Source organism: Phocoena sinus, chromosome 8 (assembly GCF_008692025.1).
Source record: "Phocoena sinus isolate mPhoSin1 chromosome 8, mPhoSin1.pri, whole genome shotgun sequence".
Taxonomy (NCBI): Eukaryota; Metazoa; Chordata; class Mammalia; order Artiodactyla; family Phocoenidae; genus Phocoena; species Phocoena sinus.
In genome coordinates, this window is record NC_045770.1 from 53,960,867 (window position 1) to 53,981,977 (window position 21,111).

At 46.9% G+C, this 21,111-nt stretch overlaps 1 protein-coding gene across 1 annotated transcript in view; it reads left to right on the plus strand.

The window, feature by feature from the left end:
• TENM4 (teneurin transmembrane protein 4) overlaps window positions 1-21,111 on the plus strand; it is a 390,999-nt gene that overhangs the window by 328,594 nt on the left and 41,294 nt on the right. Inside the window, 3 exon segments of the mRNA XM_032640774.1 lie at window positions 7,846-8,078; window positions 12,226-12,380; window positions 17,844-18,721. Coding sequence (XP_032496665.1) covers window positions 7,846-8,078; window positions 12,226-12,380; window positions 17,844-18,721 — 1,266 coding nt within the window.

The window sequence follows — 21,111 nt, forward strand, 5'->3', positions numbered from 1 at the left end:
TTCCAGCCTCTGTCTTACCCTGGTGAAAGCAGCTTGGGTCAACCTCATCCTCTTCCCGTAAGTCAGCAGTGTTGACGCAGGTGAAACCATGCCTCTTCTGTGATACGTAGCTGCTTATAAGTGAGCTCACTGACAAGTAATAGCCAATATGAAATATATCAGTGTCGGAGCTGCTAAGTCTTTATTTATTATAGTATTGTACAGGGTCATTGCTGTCAAGTTTTCAGGCTGCTAATAATGCTTCTAACCCTGCTGCTAACGCTTCATTCTTTCTTCTATTCCCTGCTCTCCTGTCTTCTGTCAGAAATAAAGATTTCAGACATAGGTAAGCCAACCGGTGGAGAATTTCCTGTCTCTCCCCTGCCTTGTTGCATGCTGTATGGTAAGCCACACCTGTCAATTTCAGATCGCTCAATGGCAAACGAATCCTGTGTGATTGGATCGGATTGGGGGTAAATCAGCTACAATGAGAGAAAGTCATCAATAATGGTGGGGGTGGGTTGGGAGAGCCTGAACTCCTTTCATCTCTACCAAAGTGCAGCACTTACTCTGGTCGTTTGTGGACATGACAGACTGAGTAATAGGGGGAAATTATTTCACCTTGGCCTAGTAATTTGAACACCCCGGTCTGCTTATCCTCAGAATGAATGATGACATTATCCTAACTGTGTTGAGTGACTTGGAGGGTCACAGTGGGAAGTCCTGAGAATGTCTCATTCAGGCAAAGATCCTGGAAGACAGGCTTCAGATTTGTATTTCTGCAGGCATTCCAGGTGCCTTGGCTTTGGAGGCTGGGTTGCTAGGGGACCTCTCCAGAAGATCTGCCAGCAAGGAGAGAATGAATGGGGGAATTTCCAGACCATACAGACCACCCAAAGGGAGCAACCCCCAAACAGGAACTTTGTCACAGAGTAGATTTGTCGTGTAGGCTCACAGTGACCCTGCGGCAAGCAGAAGTGGTCCTCGTCGGACACACCGGGAGGAATGTCTGCCTGTCAGCATCCCCTGTCATTGTGGCGCTCGTCTGACTCCTGGGTAATGGTCACCTCAGAGTCCCCAAGCCTCACACACATCTGGGTGACTTGAAAGTAGCCATGGCAGATGGGGATGTGGCTCGCACTGCTACCTAGGTGACTCTCAGTTATTCATGTGTGGCTCAGATCAGAGTGGCACATGGGGTGGTGCTTACTTGGGATAAGGGTGGTAGAAAGAGTCAGGCAGACCCAGAAATCCAATTATGTTTATGTCCATGTCTATATAGTTATTCATGTAATTAATAACTATATAGATATAATTAGATATAGTATTAATGTAACAATCATATATAGTCTTTTAAGATAATAATAATAATGTGTAGAGAGCGTTTAATGTGTAGCAGAGAGGGGGTTAAGTGTTTTACATGCATTATAGCAGTTCACCCCCAAACCACCCTGTGAAGTAGGTATTCATGATACACCCAATTTACAGATGAGAGAACTGAAGCTCCCCAACTGTGTGACCTTGAAAAACTTATTTCATCTGTCTGATCATTAGTTTCTAATTTGAGGATAATAACATGTCCCTTGGAGAGAGGAGCACTAATGATTTATTATTACTATTATTACTATTATTATCATCATCAAAACAATTATATGATGATGATTATGTCTCCATTTTTCCCCAAAAAGGAATTCAGTCCTCTTACAACCAAAGGCACATGTATTAAAGTAAATTAAGTAGAGTTTGGCAATAAGAGAAAAAAGGAGGAGACACATATATGTGATTACACATCAAATAAGACTCTGAGCTTCCTGGAAGCCAGATTAAACAGGGAAACATAATTGTTTTCATGGTTTACATCATCAGAAGTGGGAAACTATGCCCACTTCGAAGCAGAGGAATATTTTTTCCTGACACTGAAATAGAAAAGAGATTTCCAAAGATCTCTGTATGGATGATACTGAACTATGAATTGATATGTGCCCTCAAGTTCAGTTTTATAGAGAGCACAGTACATTTCATATGAAAATCTTGGATGAAAACCTAGCATTTATCATTAAAACCTCCAGTCAGTGGCGGTAACCCCCTGGGACACAGCCGGGGTACAGGGGGACCTAGCCGGGAAGAGTTAGGAGCCCAGGCCCTTGTCCAGCTTTGCTGTGTATTCCTGCGGCCTTGGGCTGCTCACTTAGCTTTTCTGGTTTCCAATTGCATCATCTATAAATTGAGAGAGTTGTGGTTTGGGTACCTTTTGTTTCTGACTTCTAGCAGTCTTTTGATGTATCCATGGTATGATTTCAGGGCTAGATTCCTGCCCTTTCTCAATTCATTGTTTTCTCACGTGCTAAAACCTATTTAGAAAGTGAACCGAAGCGGAAGGGAAAAACTGAATTTTTTTCTGCCTTCCAGTTTTCTAAAGACCATCAGGAGGGAGAAGACCAGGGCTCCGGCTCTGATTTTAACTGGTACCTGGATATTGGTAAATCCCTTCCTCTCTCAGAGCCTTAGTTGTTCCCATCAGTAAATGCCAGAAGTAGATTAAAGAAATTCTAAAATTTTGTCCTCTTCGTCCATTAGCATTTACTGTTCCAGCTGCTTCCAGGGATAGCATTTGGCTCCAGGCTGGTGCCCTTAGCCTGTGGGTGTGTGTCTCTTTCTTTGACCTTTACAACCTCAATTCAGCCTACCATACTGGACATGCTCAGCACAGAGACCCCCACCGTGGTCCTTTGGGCATCTTCCTCCCTGCGTCCCTTCAGGGAACAAGGATCCTCTCCTCTTCCCAGATCTCTCCCCTAGCGTCACGGAGGAATGTCTGAAGCCTGTTGTTCAGAAGTACATTTGAACTCAGTTCTCCGTCAAACCCAGCTACACAGATTATGTTAACTCTGAGAGAGACCTTAATTGCCTCGGAAAATAGGTTAGACAGACAGTATTAAGTATGACATACTTGTCTTTTCCATTGTGCAGTAACATAAATGTTCTGGAGGTTTCGTAAGGTGACCAGCTGCCCTTAATTGGGCATTTTTAATAGAACAGGCACTATGCTCAAAGATTTGCATTCTTTATAGAATTTTGTCCTCAAGTAGCCCTTTGAAATAGATGTGATTATCCCCATTTCTGAGATGAAAAAACTGAGGCTCAGAGTAATGAAGTAATTTGCCCAAGGTCACCTACCAAGTGGGTTGTGGAGCTGGTATTTGAAAACCATGTCTGTGTGGTTCCAGCGCTCAAGCTCTTCCCACTTGTTCCGAGAACCAGTGAATCAAGTTCTGCCAGGGCTGCTACATGATGTGGGCAAAGGACACTGCTTTGCGCAAGCGGATCTTATCCTGAGACAGAGGGAGAATGCTCACTCACAAGCAGGGAATAGATTGCCTTTCGTCCCAAGAGACTTCTGGGCTCACAGCTCCTACTAGGAAATTCCCTACATTGTCCAGAAAGAGGGCAGAGTGAGGCTTCACTATAGCTCAGTAACTTCAGGATTGCTACCTTATAGCCTCTAAGGTTTTCGTAGCTTCCAGAGATACCAGGCTTATGTTTAAGGAAGTAGAAAAGGATGACCGTACTCTATGCCCAGCCCTCCTCAGGATACTGGGGATCGGAATCGGATCAGACGCGGTCCCTGTCCACAGAACCAGGCGTGGGGTCTCAGGGGTAGGCCATCTCCCGTCTCGTGCGTTTATGGCTTGCTGAGTATTCTAAGTGATGCCCTGCTCCTCCAAGTACAGATAAGCAGCGTGGGCGTCCTCTGAGAACTTGTTAGAAATGCAGGCTCTCAGGCCACACCCAGAACTGCTGGACTGAAATCTTCATTTTAGCATGATTCGTGGGTACATTAAAGTTTGAAAAGCACTGCTCCTAAAGCCATGGTTTCCAAATCTAGCTGTGCCTCAGAATCACTGGAGTGATGTTAAAGGGACAGATGCCCAGGCCCTTCGGATGTGATGGGTGAGGCTTTTTTAAAAAAGCTTTCCAGGTGAACCCGATGTGTAGTCATATTCAGAACCATCACCCTAAGACCCTTAGCAGTGGATCTTTCCTGTCTATAATCCCAGACAGGCGGACCATCCTTCACTCACTGATTCATAAATTCAGCAGGTCTTTCTGGAACACTAACTCTGCACCAGCCCGGTGCTAAGCACCAGGGACTTGAAGCCAGGCCCTGCCCTTGAGGAGTCCAAGATGTCCTTGAGGAGACAGACAACTAAGCAGAAAAGGGTCTTAAGGTGCTAGAAGTACTAAAAGTATAATCTGCTGAGGGTCTCGTGGGACCACAACAAAAGAAAGAAGGAAAAGCAGGGTCCCAGGAATCCAGGAATGGTAGGTATTCCAGATGAGGTGATGCTGGAGCTAAATCCCAAGAGATGAGCAGGTGCTCTGGAGAGAAAGGCAGTGGATCTCTCTAGGCCCTGAGAAGCAGTGTGGGGAAGTAGAAAGAACACAGACTTCAATGTCCAGCAGATCAGAGATGGAAATCCATCATGCCGCTTAACGGTTTCTGGCATTGCTCAAGTCACTTCACCTCTCTCATCTCATTTCTAAAAATTTTTTTAAAATAAATAAAAAGCACCTGCCTTCTGTGGTAGTTGTGACGAAAATGAGATTGTGTATATAAAATGCTAGCACAGTGTCTGGGACAAATTGGCACCTGGAGGTAGTAGCAGATGCCTCCGTACCAGCAGCGGGCAGCTCTGGTCGCGCTGCTCCTGGGAGAGGTCCAGGCGCTGCTCCCGGTGCAGGTGACCTGAGGAAGAAGTGAGCTGAAGATTATCCAAGAGCTCTCTGCCAACTGGAAAGGGCTGTTGAGCTGGATAATTTCATTCGATCCTAATGACAATCCTGTGAGCAAAGCAGAGCAGAGATGCCGTCATTCGACCCTGAGGGACCTACCGCTTGGACGATTTAGGTGACTTGCCCAAGGGAGAACCCACATCCTCTCAGTTCAAAGCTAGTGCTTCCTCCCCTGCACTTAACTGACCCCCCCCAACCGCAAATTTGTCCTTGAGCACGAAAGAGGGGGCCACAGGACAATCCTGACAATGCCACCCTCTTCTGGAATTCACGGACCTGAGAAACGTCACCTAAGTGGCACTTCCCCAGGGCAGTGCAGAAAGACATCAGCTGAAACCTCGGGCGGGGGCCAATCTAAGTGGACAGGGCCCCCCACCAGCCTCCCTCAAGGACCTATTTTCTGCCAAGGTGGATAGCAACCATTTATCATGAGTGTGATATGTGAAGAAATGAAGTAATCACCCCCTCCTCCAGCTGTCATCAGGAAGCAGAAAGATCAAGGCTGCCCCAGCATTGCAAAGTAGGATCTAAGGTCACTGCATTTTATTTAGCCAGAATCAGTGCCATCTGGGAAGATTAAATCTGTGTTGCATTATAGGGCTAGTCACAGGGGACATTTCAAGATAAACAGGGCCTCTCTCCTGTTACCACCACCCCCAAAGGAGAAGTAAAAAAAAAAAAAAAAAAAAGCTAAGTAATTTGATTGAAAATACTGTTTAAATAAACTAAAAATGGAGAGTCCGTCCACTTAATGGCTGCTGTGGGCTAGAAGGCACCAAGCTGAACATTGGAGATACAGAAAAGAATAAAACCCGTCTCTTCCCACCAAGTATTGACAGGATTCGGGAGACAGACACATAAATAAATAGCCACAGCATTATGTTAAGTGTCCCGTAACCCAGATGTGAACAGATATGAATCTCAGGGAAGAGAAGTCAGGGAAGGTTTCCCAGCTACACAGATTATGTAAGGGGTACCATTTGAGCTGACAGCTGAAGAATGAGTAGCAGTTCAGCAGGCTAAGAAAGGGGGGGGCACGGGGTATTCCCCAGAACAGGAAGAGCAGGGGCAAAGGGGCGTGATGGCGCATTTGAGGGACGAGTTGTCAGCATGTCTGAGCACAGGGGGTCTGTGAGGAAATGGCAGGAAAGAGGCTGGGAGGACAGAGAAGCTGCCGAGCATGAGGGGCCTTGTGTGCTGCCAGGCTGAGGAGTCTGAATGAGCCTGTAAGACATGGAGGGCCCTGGAAGGTCCTGGAAGGGAAAGCACTGAGGTGACGTGTTGGGTTTGGGGTTAGATCAGGGGGGAATGGCTAGGGGAGGACCCGGGCTGCAGGCAGAGTCCTGCCCTTCGTTGAGGAGGTCATGAGACAGGCGGGTCAGGACTAGAGAGGCAGGACAGCTGGAGGAGAGCATGGCATCTTCGTCGTATTCAGGGAGAGGAAACAGGAAGGAGAGCCTTGAGTCTGGAGGCCTGGCCAGTCCCCAAGACACCGCCCAAAGCAAGGGATGGGTGTGATGAGGAACAGTCAGACCAAGACCCTCAGAGAACCTGGCACTGACTATCACAGTGCCTCAGGCTCCATATGTCATTCAAAACCCACTAATCTGTAAAATAAAATTTTGTTTTTCAAAAGGACCCAAACCTTGCATGCCTGATGAGATGCAAAATAGCTTCTTTCTAGTCTCTTCTGGTCGTCTTACTTGTACCTTGCAGGGGTATAGAGTGCCCCTGCTTTGCTGGGGCTCTAGACACTGCTCAGTCTGTGCCCTGAATCCCCTAGCATGGTGTGTGTCCCACCGTCCGGTGAAAATGGCCAGTGCCAGGCCGTCCAGGCTGAACAGAAGGAGATTCCTTATTCCTTTGAATCGGAAGATTTTCCAGAGACTTGGAATCCCAGAGACTAGCAATATTTGGATGCAGTCTGAAGCCCTGGGATTGATCAGGCCACGTGCAGGAACCGATCGTTAGCGTCCCAGGAGTTATGAGTCTGACTCCGGTACGGCCTAGACTTGGAAGGAATTGTAAATCATACCTTGTGATAGGAAAATGCAGCCTTAATAAGAGAGACCTACTCTGTAGTCCTCTCCAAATGCAAAAACAGACATAATGACTCATAATTAAAATAACAATTATGATTCTTAAGTACTACGTGCCCTGTATCTGCCGAGTATTTTTCATACATGGTTTTATATAATGTTCCCAATACACCAGCAGGGGAGCTGTTCACATCCCCATTTTGCAGATGAAGAAAACTTGAGGCTCAGGAGGCCAGGTAACTTGCCCAGGTTCCAGAACCAGGAAATAACAAAGCTAGACGTGGAACCCAGACTGAGCTCACCCCAGAGCCCACACAGTTTTCCTGCCCAGTGCCTAGAGGTGGTGCCTTGTCTCCATAAGCCCCCTGTACAGTTGTGGTCTAGCTTCGCTTTCTTCTGTTAGCACAGCCTTGTCTTTGTGGCTGTTTTCCAGCATCAGAGCTATCCCCAGCACTGCTCCTTTCTTCCGTTTGTTCTTCCTTGGCTATCACTGCAAATTACAGACTAATCCTGCAATTCATTTATGTCTGTCTGCACTAGGGAGACTGCTGGGCTCTTGATAAGTATAACATGAGCGTCAACAGAAGATGGTATTGACACTGGTTGGTGTCCAGTCAGGCCGAGGCCTTAGCCGTCAGTCCCCAGATGGGGGTGGGGCTGCTGTGGGGGAAGTGTTGGTGTGTCATTTTGTTTTGAAGTGTTTTTTAAAGTCAGAGTCTTTCGTGTTTCTGGTCTGGATTTACAGGCCACCTCTGGTAAGCCTCACGGATAGTCTTAAGAAAACACTTACTGAGCACCTGATATGGGCATGGCACTGGGCATCACGGTCTTTGGCAAGAGGCATTTGCATTCATAGTTGGGTGGGAGGGATAGTTAGGCCAACCAGAGAGGTCAGAAAAATCGGGCAACCATCACCCCAAATAGAGACATTGTCCCCATAAGACTTTTTTTACTTGGACTCAAGTTGTGCATCTCCGGCTGCCTGTTAGGAAAAAAGAAAGTGCTCACCAACTGCCGTGTCCTTGTTTTCCAGTCACAGCCCAGCACACAAGTACTACCTGACCACAGACCCCACGAGCGGGGCTGTCTTCCTTTCGGACACCAACAGCCGGCGGGTCTTCAAGATCAGGTCCACCGTGGTGGTGAAGGACCTCGTCAAGAACTCCGAGGTGGTGGCGGGGACAGGTGACCAGTGCCTCCCCTTCGACGACACTCGCTGTGGGGATGGTGGAAAAGCCACGGAAGCCACACTGACCAACCCCAGGGGTAAGGCCTTGCTTTTAAACATTCCCAGTAACATTTATTGGGGTATTTTCCATTTCCAAAAGACATATCTGTTTATTATTGCAAAAAAAAATGTTGGAAGACGCTAAGAACTCTACGGAGGAAAGTTTAGATTGTCATAATTCCACCTGCCAGGAATTCTCCCAGTTACCATTTCCTGTCTTTCCCCCTAGTCTTTTTTCTAAGTGTTCTTGTGCATGTAATGCTCACCAGAAACAAACAAAATGAAATCACATTAAACAACCTGTTTTAGCAACCTACTTTTTTTCCTAAGTGATATATCGCAAATGTTTCCCCATGTCATTAAAGAGTCTTCGGTGTACTTGCTTTTAATAGCTATATATTATCCCAGCAAATGGATGTCCCGTTATTTAGTTATCAATACCCTCCTGCTGGATATTTATGCTACCTTTCATGTTATTGTTTGATCAAAACATGGCAGTGTATCATCTTTGCACATGTTCATGTGCTATAGGATGGGTTAACTCTAAGCTTCAATTCTGAGTGCTTCAAAAAGTTGGACCTCTTCATACCCACAATCACTTTCCATTCACTCATTCAGCAAGTATTTACTGAGCATGCAGTGCAATGTACTTGCATAAATAAGTTCATTGTAGCAGAAAAATAAGACTTGAATGTGAACCTCTCGGATGGGAGAGGGGGAGAAGTGCTCCCTGAGACGCAAGGAAAAAGAACTGTGCATGGGAGTCCAGAGCCAAGGGAGGTCCCTGTGTCCAAGAGACTGGGAAAGCTTTTTCGAGGAGATGCCATCATTGTCAACAGACGCCCATCAGTGTATGTTTACCATGTTGCAGGCCCTAAAGCCAATGACTCATAGTGTCTAAGCCACATGGCCCCTAACAATAAAAGAGGAGTAATAGTATCTTCTGTGTCCACCCCCTAGGATTGTTCTGAGGGTCAAAATTAATATATTTCATACGATGTCCTATAAAAATGTCATGAGTGATAGTTTTTTTAAAATAGTGCCAGATTTCATGGTGTGGTTTTGAATGAAAGCTGTAGGTTTTCAAATGAAAGCTGACTTACTCCTCCAAAAAGCCACAGTGCACTTCATACTCAGGAGTCCTATATTTAAATTCAGACATTGCCACCTAATAGCTGTGTGACTTTGGGTGAGTTGCTTAACCTCTCTGAGCCCCATCTGCCTCCTCTATGAAATAGAAATACACTGTACAGTTGTAGTACAGATTAACTATTACCAGGAATGTAAATGCTTGCTTAGGACAGTAGTACCAGGCACGTGATAAACATCCCATAAACGGTAGTTCGTATTATAATTGTTATATTGTATGTGCAGCATACAATGTATCATATTATTTAATAGCATATGTCTCTACCACATATGTGAAGTGGGCAGCTGGTAACTCCGTAGGGTAAATATTGTGACATCTGTGGTTCATCTCCTTCCTAATCGTGATTTCCTAATACTGAAAGAGTAGCCTGGAGTGGAAAGAACACTGGGCTTGCACTTAGGGACCCTGCATTACAATTTTGCTCTGCCACTCCCGGCTCTTGTGTCCTCCTTCTCTGGGCCTCAGGTTTCCCGTTAGTAAATGTGAGGATGGGGCAAATGATCCCCGAGAGCCCTTTTGGTCACAACCTTCTGTTCTCTTAGAATTAAAACAGTTTTTTCTGAGAATTTTTATTTTTTCAAAATCTTTTCTCAGTTGCTCTACACCTGTGTGTTCTCCACCCTCCCCTCACAAACACATACACACGCACACATGCACAGATGCAGTGATAGTGAAGTCTCCCCAAAGCCTGTAATTAACCCAGATAGAAATGACAAGGGTACCACAATGTGTAGACACTGTGCAGCAGGGAGGAGAAAAGATGTCCGTCTATATAGCACAACAAAAGGAGGAAAAAATGAAATAATTAATCGGGGGGCAGATTGCTTCTGTTAGCCTGTGCAGCCAACTTTGTAAACAAGAAGCCCAGTTGTTCCTGTAGCACTCATCCGTCCTAGCAGATGGAAGAGAAAGACTGAGCATACATAGCCAGGCAGACAAGAAAGCTCCTGTCTCGGTGCTTAAAGAATATAATTAATTTACGTTCTAGGTAGGGACGAATAAAGGCTTCTTCCCCCGCTTTGAGGCTGCCGGGTCCTCCGTGTGAAATCAGTCTCCAGCCCTGAACAGCCTGAGGAGGGGGCAGGAAGAACCACAGCTCCCGTGGGTGTTCACACTCAGAGGCCCTTGGGTGTCTTAACTCCACCCTCCTGACCGGTCATAGACACGTGGGCCCTGAGAGCAAGCACAAAGTGGGTTCCATGTTCTCATAATTATAAGTCCTTAATAATTATTGACGGCTAACTATTACAGATCAGACATTATTGTCCACATTTTATCCATGAAGAAACTGAGGCTTGGAAGTAAAGTGATTCCCCTGAGGTTATACAACTGGAAAGCTTTATACTTCAAATGTCTCCACCTCTGTGAAGCTTTTTCTGATCCTTCTTTCAGTTCCTGCCCCAGAGATAACTGAACAGAATGAAACTGACCTGAATCTCCTTTATTTTCCCGTGAACCTTCCCGGCTTCTGTCACTCCCTGGGTCCATTCTCATTCCCAGGCCTCCCCATCTAGAATGTGTGCTCCTCAGGGGCACATCCTGTCTGCCTCTCAGCCCCAGGACCCCTGAGCAGTTCACATTTTGAGGGGGCATGTCTACCTGTCGTGATTCTCGACTTGGGGTATCAATATCACCCATGAGTGTTTTTAAAACAAGACTTGGTCCCGGTCCCAGCCACCCTATGAACTAATATTTCCAGGAGTGAGACCAAGCAGGTATATATCAAAAAAAAAAAAAATCTTCAGGTGATTCTGATACATATCACTGGTTAAGAAGTACTGATTTGGGCTTCCCTGGTGGCGCGGTGGTTGAGAGTCCACCTGCCGATGCAGGGGACACAGGTTCGTGCCCCGGTCCGGGAAGATCCCACATGCCGCGGAGCGGCTGGGTCCAGGCCGCTGAGCCTGCGCGTACGGAGCCTGTGCTCCACAGCGGGAGAGGCCACAGCAGTGAGAAGCCTGCGTACCGAAAAAAAAAAAAAGGTTTACTGGAGTGGTCCTCAAACTTTGATTTGTATCATTATTACCCAAGGTGCTTGTCAAAAATACAGATAGATGCTCAGGCTCCACTTGAGATTCTCTGAACCAGGTACCTAGGGGGTGCATTTTAGCAAGCTCCCAGGTGATTGTCACACACATCCAAAAGTGATAAATATAGATCTAGAACAATCCCTTCATTTCACAGCTGAGAAAACAAATGCAGGGACATCCAGTGACTTGCCTGAGGTCACACAGCTGACTGGGGAGAGTCAACAGGTGGGACGGTCTAGCAAATGGAGGAAGTGATGTTGAATAATAATTATGACTTCTCCTTTCAGTGTGCCTTTTTTTAGAAATTAAATTCACCAATTTTCCCTACACAAATCCAAAGGATTGTTTTTTTAGGCTCTATAATTCTGAAATAACCAATGAAACTAAAATAGTAATAGGAAACTCCCTGGAGGTCCAGTGGAAAGGACTCCACACTTCCATTGCAGTGGGCCCAGGTTCCATCACTGGTCGGGCAACTGAGATCCTGCAAGCCGCATGGCACAGCCAAAAAATAAATAAATAATAAAATAGTAATAGACTAGAAAAATGTGAAGGATGATTATCTTGGAAGAAAAGAAAAATTGTTGCCAAAAAGGGATTTGATTATTATAATTACAGGTCTTCAGAAGTAGGTTAATTTAAATAATCCACAGTTTTGACATTGAAAAAGTTCCTCCTTGCCACTACCTCTAGCGCTTAACAAACTCCCAGAAGTTATGAGTCCAGGTTGTAGTGCATGGCCAAGATGATAGGTAAAAATCTCCAGAGGCAGCAAGGTGGAAGGACCAGAGGGCTGGAGAATCTGAACACCTGGGTTCTAATCTCTGCTTTGTACAAGCCTCTGGGCAGCTGTCTTCTCGTCTTTAGAAAGGGCATGAATGTTGTTGGAATAAGCTAATCAAATCATAAAGGGGGAGGTGCTCTGTCCACCCGCAGGTTTCCATGAGTATGTGTGTTGTTACCACCTCGAAGGCTAACTTCCCTGTTTTGGCTTCTCTACCCCAGGCATCACGGTGGACAAGTCCGGGCTGATCTACTTTGTGGATGGCACCATGATCAGACGCATTGATCAGAATGGGGTCATCTCCACTCTGCTGGGCTCCAACGATCTTACCTCAGCCCGGCCCCTGAGCTGTGATTCTGTCATGGATATTTCTCAGGTAAAAGGAGAAAGCTTCGTCTGCTAGAGCCCTGGGTCTGTACACTCATCCTCTGGCCGGCCCCCAGCCAGCCTGCTGGCCGTTCATCTTTATATTGTACAAGGCTGTAAGCACACTCTTGGTGAAGTGCACTAAGGACACGCAGATGGTTAGGGCACGGTGAGGTGCTCTGGAAGTTCACCATCAGAGGTGACAAGTGGGTGACAGAAGGAGGCTCGGGGGACAGTGAAGAAATTTGCCTCAGGAAGCCTCGAAGGCAGCAGAGCCTCACACAGTGTGAATTTAAATCCATAACCTTCTGAATTCCCACTTTGGAAGCACTTATAGATACTTGAACATTGTCTGTTCTCTTTCTAGACTGTAAGCTACATGAGGACAGGAATTCTGTCCATCTTTTCCTCTGCTGTAACCAGGGTACCTGGTATGCACAGGAGCACAGCCAATATTTGTTGGTTGATGAGTTGGTTGATTGACTGATTGAATCCCAGCTTTGCCATTCACTAGCTGTGTAACTTTAGACACGTTGCTGAGGTCCTTTGAGCCTCACTTTTCATATCTGTAAAATGGAAGTAATTGGCATTGGCCTGGCTGGATTGCCTTTAGAATATGTGAAACGGTGTACGCAGGCCTCCTAGCACTGCTTGACACTCTGGAGGTGACCAATAAACAGAAATTCTAGTCCTGCTTTCACAAAGGAGGTGACATTTGTGCCAGGTTTTGAAGGTTGAATAGGAGTTTGTTGGAAGAAAGGAGACATTTCACACAAGGAAAACAGCATGTGCAAAGGTACAAAGATGTTAGTGGGCCTGGAACGTTCAAGGAACGTTGGAAAATTGGACACTGAGCATAGGGTTCTTGGAAGGAAGTACCAGGAGTTGCAACTGGAGGCTTGCTTTGGGGCCAGTTAGGGAAGGACTTACCTTACCATACCAGAGTTTGGACCTTAGCAGGTGGGTGCTAGGATCCCAGTGTAGACCCAAGAAAGACACAAGGTTCTGGCTGTTCAGCATGTCCCTGGTTTGTCCTGCAGTGACTTGACAAGGGATGTGTCCTTTATTGCTAGATCCTTTAGCAGGACCTGGCTGGTGCCGAATCAGTGAACATCCATCTTGCCAACATTAGCAAAACCAAGGAAATAAGGAGGCTCGAATCACATTAGATTTTGAGTTGGTGTCAGCAGTGGGCACACTTAGCTTTTTAAACCCCCTCACTTCTAGGGGAGCCTGCACACGGACCCTTTGCCACTGACCGCAGACCTGCTCCCTCTACTCAGCGGGCGGCGGCTGGGAGACCTCTCTGGTCATGCCTGTCCCTACCACTGATGTGTGTCGCAGAGCCCCTTCCCCAGAGCTCAGGGCTGCTGCCGACGGCCCAGCAGCCGTGTCCCTTCCCTGTCAGATGCTGGTGTGCACCAGCTAATATAATCGTTATGCTCCAGTGTGGAATCTGTTGTCTGCCACCTGTCTTTCCAGTATGGCAGGCCTCCCCTTGCTGGCTTGAGAGTTTCCCTCTCCAGTCTGTAAGCAAGCATGATTTACCCATCAGGAAGCTGCCACGGCCTGAAGACGTGCGTCCAAGTATTTTCAGTTCTCAAAATGGGCCCTCCACCAGCCAGCAGAGGGCGCTGAAAATTTTCAATCTACACATTGGAAAATTGTTTAGCTTTAGCTAGAAGTACTGCCAAGCAGCCCAATCAAAGGCTTGCAAGACAACGGGCATAGAGTGGAGGGGCGGGGGGAACCCACACTTAAATTCAGAAATCCTGGACTGAAACCTCTATGGGCCTGGTCCTCAACACCTTCCTCTGAATCTAAGCATGGGATTCTTTTTACCAAACTCTCCAACACAGGCATAACCCCTTATACACATGTACGGGAAGGGGGCCTGGCTTTCATTCTCTAGAGCTTCCTCTGTCACAAACACGCAGCTGCTTTACTGTGCCCCGTGGAGCAGGGAGGTAAGGCAGAGAGATAAGAGCACAGCTCACGCAAGAGTGCAAAGGGGAAAACCAAGGAACTCTCTGGGAGGAGACAAAGACCAGGCCAGAGGAGAAACTAGAGGGAGGCAGAGAGTAGAGAAGGAAGAGAAGATGCTGCAGCCTGTGGCCACCACAGACACACAGTATAATTCTGTCCGTAGAGTCCAAAGTGACTTCCTGAGAATTTAGTATGTGCCAGGCGCCGTTAGAAATGGGGATACAGAAAGGTTACGACTTCACTTTTCTTGTTTAGCTGTCACCATAACCTGTCAAGGTAGGTATTACGTACCCCATTGTATAGATGAGGAAACTGAAGCTCGGTGAAAGAAAATGTGGTTATAAATGCAGAGCCCTGTGCTAGGTTCCCTCAGGGGTATGGAAATGAAATTTTTTTATGACATCATGTAAAACACTTTGAACTTCTTTCCCCATATGTAGAAGGTGGTAATAAATATTTTATAAGAGCCTAGCACAGTGTCTGGCAGCTAATAATAGGCTGTAAATATTCATTCTCTTTTTAATTTACCAAGAATTTCCTTGTGAGTTGTCTCGTTTGATCCTCATAACTACTCTTATGTAATATTTATTACCACCTTCTACATATGGGGAAAGAAGTTCAAAGTGTTTATGTAACTTGAGGAAGGTCACACCTGTGGACACTGGCGGACTGAGCTAGGAAGTGTGCTGTCCTGACCCCAAATCCCTCGCTCTCTCTATGCCATTCACCAGTCAGTCATTCGTTCACCCATTTGACAATCCATTTTTGCAAATAACTCTGCAACAAGGTAGTCAGCTCAGAGGGCTTTAATAAAGGCACAGAATGCTCTGGAGGATGGGGCGAGGGAGCTCCATTCCGTCTCAGGACGATAGAATGTGGGAGCTGGAGGGACCTCAGAAATTGCAAACTCTCATCCCTCCATTCTGGTGATGGGAAGTGAAGCCTCCACAGGATCATCGCTAACAGGGAGGTAAAATCAAAGAATCACAGGTACTTGGTCCAGAATCATCATGCAGGCACTGTGACTCCAAGGGCACTGCTCCTTCTTTCCCAGGTGCCTGTGTGCACATGGGCGTGCAGGAGGGAGCAGGAAGGGCTTGCTCTTCCCTCTTCCCCTCCTTCCTTTCCCTCTCCCTCCCCTGGCACCTCCGCCCCCTCCCCACCCACCCATCAGGGCGCCCTCGTATGTCCCCAAGGTGCCACAGGACCAGAGGGCATAAAAGATTTAGCAGCCAGTGTTGACAAGAAATGGGCTTTAGGAAACTGAAAATTGCCCTGTCACTTTCAGGTGAACTGCGTTCTTGATGCAGCCGAAGGCACTGGAGATGCTGTGCTCCAGAGACCACTGGGAAGGGCTAGGGAGGCAGCCCGGCTGCGGGGCGGGGCTCTGGGCTTCGGGACGGGCCACTGGCTGCCTCGGGGTGGGGGGGCCCGCCCCGGGGAGCAGAGGGACCCAGGCTGGGGTGAGGGAGCAAGCAAACTCTTGGAACAACAGCCTTGGGCCGGGGCCTACGCCATTCTGAGAATGGCCCTGAGCTGAAGGGGCAGATAGATGAAGGTGGCCACATCTCATATGTATATTATCTCTGGAGCTTCTTTTTACATTAGTAAACTACCACATGCACATTGCAGAAAATATAAAACATTTAAAATGACATAGAAGGAAGTTAAAACTACCTCTCATCCAGATAACGGTTAACATTTTGATATATACCCCTCAAGCTTTTAATCTCCCTTCTATCCATAATCTACCTAATTTATTGTATTTTTTTCCCCAATTGGGATCAAACTGTGCTTACGGTTCTGCAGACTGTTCTTTCCACTTAATACATAGCAAACATCTTCCCACGTCATTAAATATTCATCTATAACATCACTTTGAACTGCTACACAGAGTATTCTAACTTAAATGTATGAACTAAATGTACTATAATTTATTTGGCCAATTCTCTGTCATTGGGCATCTGGGCTGGTTCCAGTTTTTTACCATTATTAAAAATGGCTGTGATGAGCACCTCTGTAGACAGGGGTGTACAAGAGTGAATTTCTGGAAGCGAAATTGCTTATCCAAAGGTTTATACTTGCTTAAATAAGCCCCAAATTGGACTGAACGTCAAGGACTAGAAGGGGGTTCGGGAACCTAAGGCAATGAGCCCCCAGGGGTGGGGTGGAAAAATCAGCTGGAGGGAGCAGCTGGCAGCCCATGTGCACTATGGCTGGATCTCGTGGGGAACACAGTTGGCAAAGGGCTTCCCTTAGTGCCAGCACCTCCCAGGGTGATGTACCCAACGTCCCAGCCTCCGCGGCCACCCAGGCAAGAAACAAAGCATCCTTGCCTCAGACCTGCTGGCTGCAATCCCCTGCCTGCCCACCTGTGATCCCTGCCAGCTTCCTGACCTGGCTCAGAGGAGGCTCAGACATGGGGCCCAGGACCTCTGAACCCCTCACTCCCGTAGCCGATGTTGTTAATCTCTCCCAGGTGGACCTGTTCTCTGAGGTGCTAGAAACCATTATCGAGAGCAAGGTTTCACCAACTCCAGCGTGTACGGGAGCCTCCCAGGGATTTTGTTGAAATGCAGATTCGGATTCAGTAGGTTTCAGGTGAGGCCTGCCGTTCTGCTTCTCTGACCAACTCTCAGGTGATGCCAACGCTTCCAGTCCAGTGATCACCCTTGAAGGAGAAAGATCCAGTTATGATTTCCAACCCCACATTAGAATCAGCCAGCTTTCATGCCTCTGCCCGAGCCCCGCACCCAGGGATCTGATTGAATTGATCAGACGTGGAATTTGAGCACCGGTACTTTCTTAAATCACCATCGGTAATCTGAATGTGTGGCCAGGTTTGAGAATCACAGGTCTGGAACTATGTCAGACAAGAGCCAGTGTTACTTTCTCTTTACATCCCCAGCACCTAGCCATGTATTAATCCATGAACTCAAAGAATTGAGAAATCATCCTTCATGCGTGTAGCAACAATTCATGAAGCATCTTTCTTACTCCTACTTCAGCCTCCAGACTCCATCTGCCTTCCCCTCCCCCCTCTGCAACATTAGCTGCCGTTATTTGAGCGCTTAGGGAGGGTCAGACTCTCTGCACCCTTGTCATTCCTGTTTTACAGATGTGAATATTGAGGCTCAGTGAGGTAAAGTAACTTGCCCACGGTCGCAAGTAGGGGGACTAGGGTCTGAACCCAGGCCTGTCTGACTCCAAAGTCTCTCCTCTCGCCTGCTTTTTTTGTTTATTTGTTATCCCCTTCTTCGTGTTTTTGTCAGTCTAACGTAGACCACCAGATGTCTCCGTGAGGGCTCTTGCATGCTTTCTGTCTGCTCGGGGGCTGATATCCATGGCGGATGACAGGCTGCTGCGGGGATCAGGCAAGACTGCCATGTGCTGGCACTTGGGACATTGTTATGGGCTCTAAGGGGTGTGGGATGATCAGTGGTGGGCACCTGGCCAGGCATTTGAGTGTCTGTCTCTCCATTGTCAGGTTCGCCTGGAGTGGCCCACAGACTTAGCCACCAACCCGATGGACAACTCCCTCTATGTCCTGGACAACAACGTAGTCCTGCAGATCTCTGAAAACCACCAGGTTCGCATTGTCGCCGGGAGGCCCATGCACTGCCAGGTGCCCGGTATCGACCACTTCCTGCTGAGCAAGGTGGCCATCCACGCAACCCTGGAGTCGGCCACTGCCTTGGCTGTCTCTCACAATGGCGTCCTGTATATCGCTGAGACCGACGAGAAGAAGATCAACCGCATCAGGCAGGTCACCACCAGCGGAGAGATCTCACTGGTTGCCGGGGCCCCCAGTGGCTGTGACTGTAAAAATGATGCCAACTGTGATTGTTTCTCTGGAGACGACGGCTATGCCAAGGATGCAAAGCTGAACACCCCATCTTCCTTGGCTGTGTGTGCTGACGGGGAGCTCTACGTGGCTGACCTTGGGAATATCCGAATCCGGTTTATCAGGAAGAACAAGCCTTTCCTCAACACCCAGAACATGTATGAGCTGTCCTCCCCAATCGACCAGGAGCTCTACCTGTTTGATACCAGTGGCAAGCATCTGTACACCCAGAGCCTACCCACAGGAGATTACCTGTACAACTTTACCTACACTGGGGATGGCGACATCACGCTCATCACAGACAGCAACGGCAACATGGTAAACGTCCGCAGAGACTCTACAGGGATGCCCCTCTGGCTGGTGGTCCCAGATGGCCAGGTGTACTGGGTGACCATGGGCACCAACAGTGCACTCAAGAGCGTGACCACACAAGGACACGAGTTGGCCATGATGACGTACCACAGCAACTCTGGCCTTCTGGCAACCAAAAGCAATGAAAATGGATGGACCACATTTTACGAGTAAGTACCAAGACCAGGCTGTTTGATGGTTTTGTTTGTTTCATGGATGCATTGTAGGATTCGAGGTGAACTGATGACGTGTTAATTTGTGGATGTTTTTTATTTTAATTCACTTGGGATGCAAACCATGACCTGTTGTATGTTCTGCATGTTAATAACCCAGACGATTACTCCTAGGAAGGAACGTGGTGTAGTGGAAAAGGGGTGAGCTATTTGGAGTCAGAGGAGTTGGGCTTGAATCCAGCTCCACGATGATCTTAATCTCTCTAGGGCTCAGTTTCCACCTCTGTAAAATGGAAACAGAGGATACCTGCCCAACATACTACAGGGAGGTGATGTAGATGAAAAGTATCAGTACTTGGTTAAGTGCCAGCATCTTCATATGACCACTGTCCAGAAATGTGGCAATGGGAGAAAGAACAGTTCCACGTGGAAGAATTGTCCACGTAATCAAAGCCCACATCTTTAAGTTTCAAAAATTTTCTTTCGGGCTTCCCTGGTGGCGCTGTGGTTGAGAGTCCGCCTGCCGATGCAGGGGACACGGGTTCGTGCCCCGGTCCGGGAGGATCCCACATGCCGCGGAGCGGCTGGGCCCGTGAGCCATGGCCCCTGAGCCTGAGTGTCCGGAGCCTGTGCTCCGCAACGGGAGAGGCCACAGCGGTGAGAGGCCCGCATACCGCAAAAAAAAAAAAAAATTTCTTTCACTTTTACCATTTTGGATGGAGTTTATGAAGTGCATTACATGCCTCCCTTCTCAAACACATTATACAGACATAATGAAATCTTTCTTTCATGAGTCAGGGTCATTAATAGGAAACAACAACAATGCATTTGATGCTGCTGTTTGAAGATAGTTGCCGGGAAGTGAAGAAATGAAGCTATAGAACCCTTCATCCCTGCCCGAAGTGATTCTAAACTGTTCTTTCATTAGCTCCTGTACCTAATCCATAGTTTTACCACCTCCTCCCTCAGTGTGGCGCTATCGTGTCATTGTTGGTTTCAGTCGTGGGACTGACTTCAGTAGCTCACTTCCCTTCTCTTCATCCAGGGTAGGGCTTCTTAACTGGTGTAGTCAGAGAACCAGACATTCAGCTTATTATAATCCTCGCCAAAATTAAATATATATATCCACGGTGTTCCTCTGTGAGGTATTTGAACGAATGGACTTTGTAACATCTATTCTACTTGGATTTCTTTGGCGTCTTTTTGAGGTCTTAGCCATGTTCCATACAACTGAGACTGGCAAATACACAACCCTTAGATAAGTACGTGGAAGATGGGGAAGGAACTAGCTTTGCTGCCTGTCACTGATGGGCTAGGAACGGCATTATTGCATTCAGTCCTCACAACAGCTCTGGAAGATGGGTAACAGTATCTGTTTTACAGAAACAGAAACTGAGGCTCAGAGAGGCTCATTTGTTCACTGTTCTGTAGTGAGAACACAGCAGAACAGGGATCACAACCCACGTCTGTCTGATGCCAGAGCTCATGTTCTTTCAGCTCTGCCCTGCTGCCCCTTGGCTGAGTTTGTTAATCCCAAATGAACCCGAATGCTTGAACTGTAAGTTTTTCTCAAGCTTGATCAAGCATCAGTTTCTCACAATCCCAGAATCCAAAGCAAAGGGAGCTGTAATCGATTTTTAAATATAATTTGCACACACACAAAAAGTCACAGCAGTTTATACAGAGTTCGTGGGCTAAATTCCTTTCTCCAAACAAGGGCCTTGTAAATTACAAAGAAAAGACAAAGATCCAGGAAAACAGCAATTATCTTGATTAACTAATTGAAATGGAAATACGTTAAATAATTCAATTTTCCCCCCATTGCCCAATGGAGCTCTCTTATTGGTTATTTAGCCAATACAGGGGTTTCTTTGTCTGAGCAAGTCGGTACACTCAATTAGTTCCCAAGGTCACGCCCTCAAGTCCCAAACTGAATGCTTACACATCACTGCAGCCATTACTCTCAACCAGCCCTGAAACTGGAAACCATTTCCTACACCTCTACCAGAAAGCATCCTGTTCCTCCCTCCCTGTCTTCCTTGATGAAATATACAGCCATATTTGATGTTTTATGAAGAATTCCAAAGTATCCACTTGATAGCTATACTCAGGAGTAGAAGATAAAAGCCCTAAAAGAAAAAAGTGAAATTCACTTTTTTTTGAGATCCTACTGTGTGCCAGGCTTTTTCCCATTTAATCTTCACAGCAACCTCAGATGGTAGGAATTATCAATTCCATTTTTTACAGATGAACAAACTGAGGCACAGAGAGATTAGGTAACTAGTCTAAAATCACACAGTGAGTGCATAGCAGAGCCAAAACACAAGTCCATGTTCTTTTAATTACACTAACTGGGTTCACCTAAATTCTTTGCAACTTAACTATAT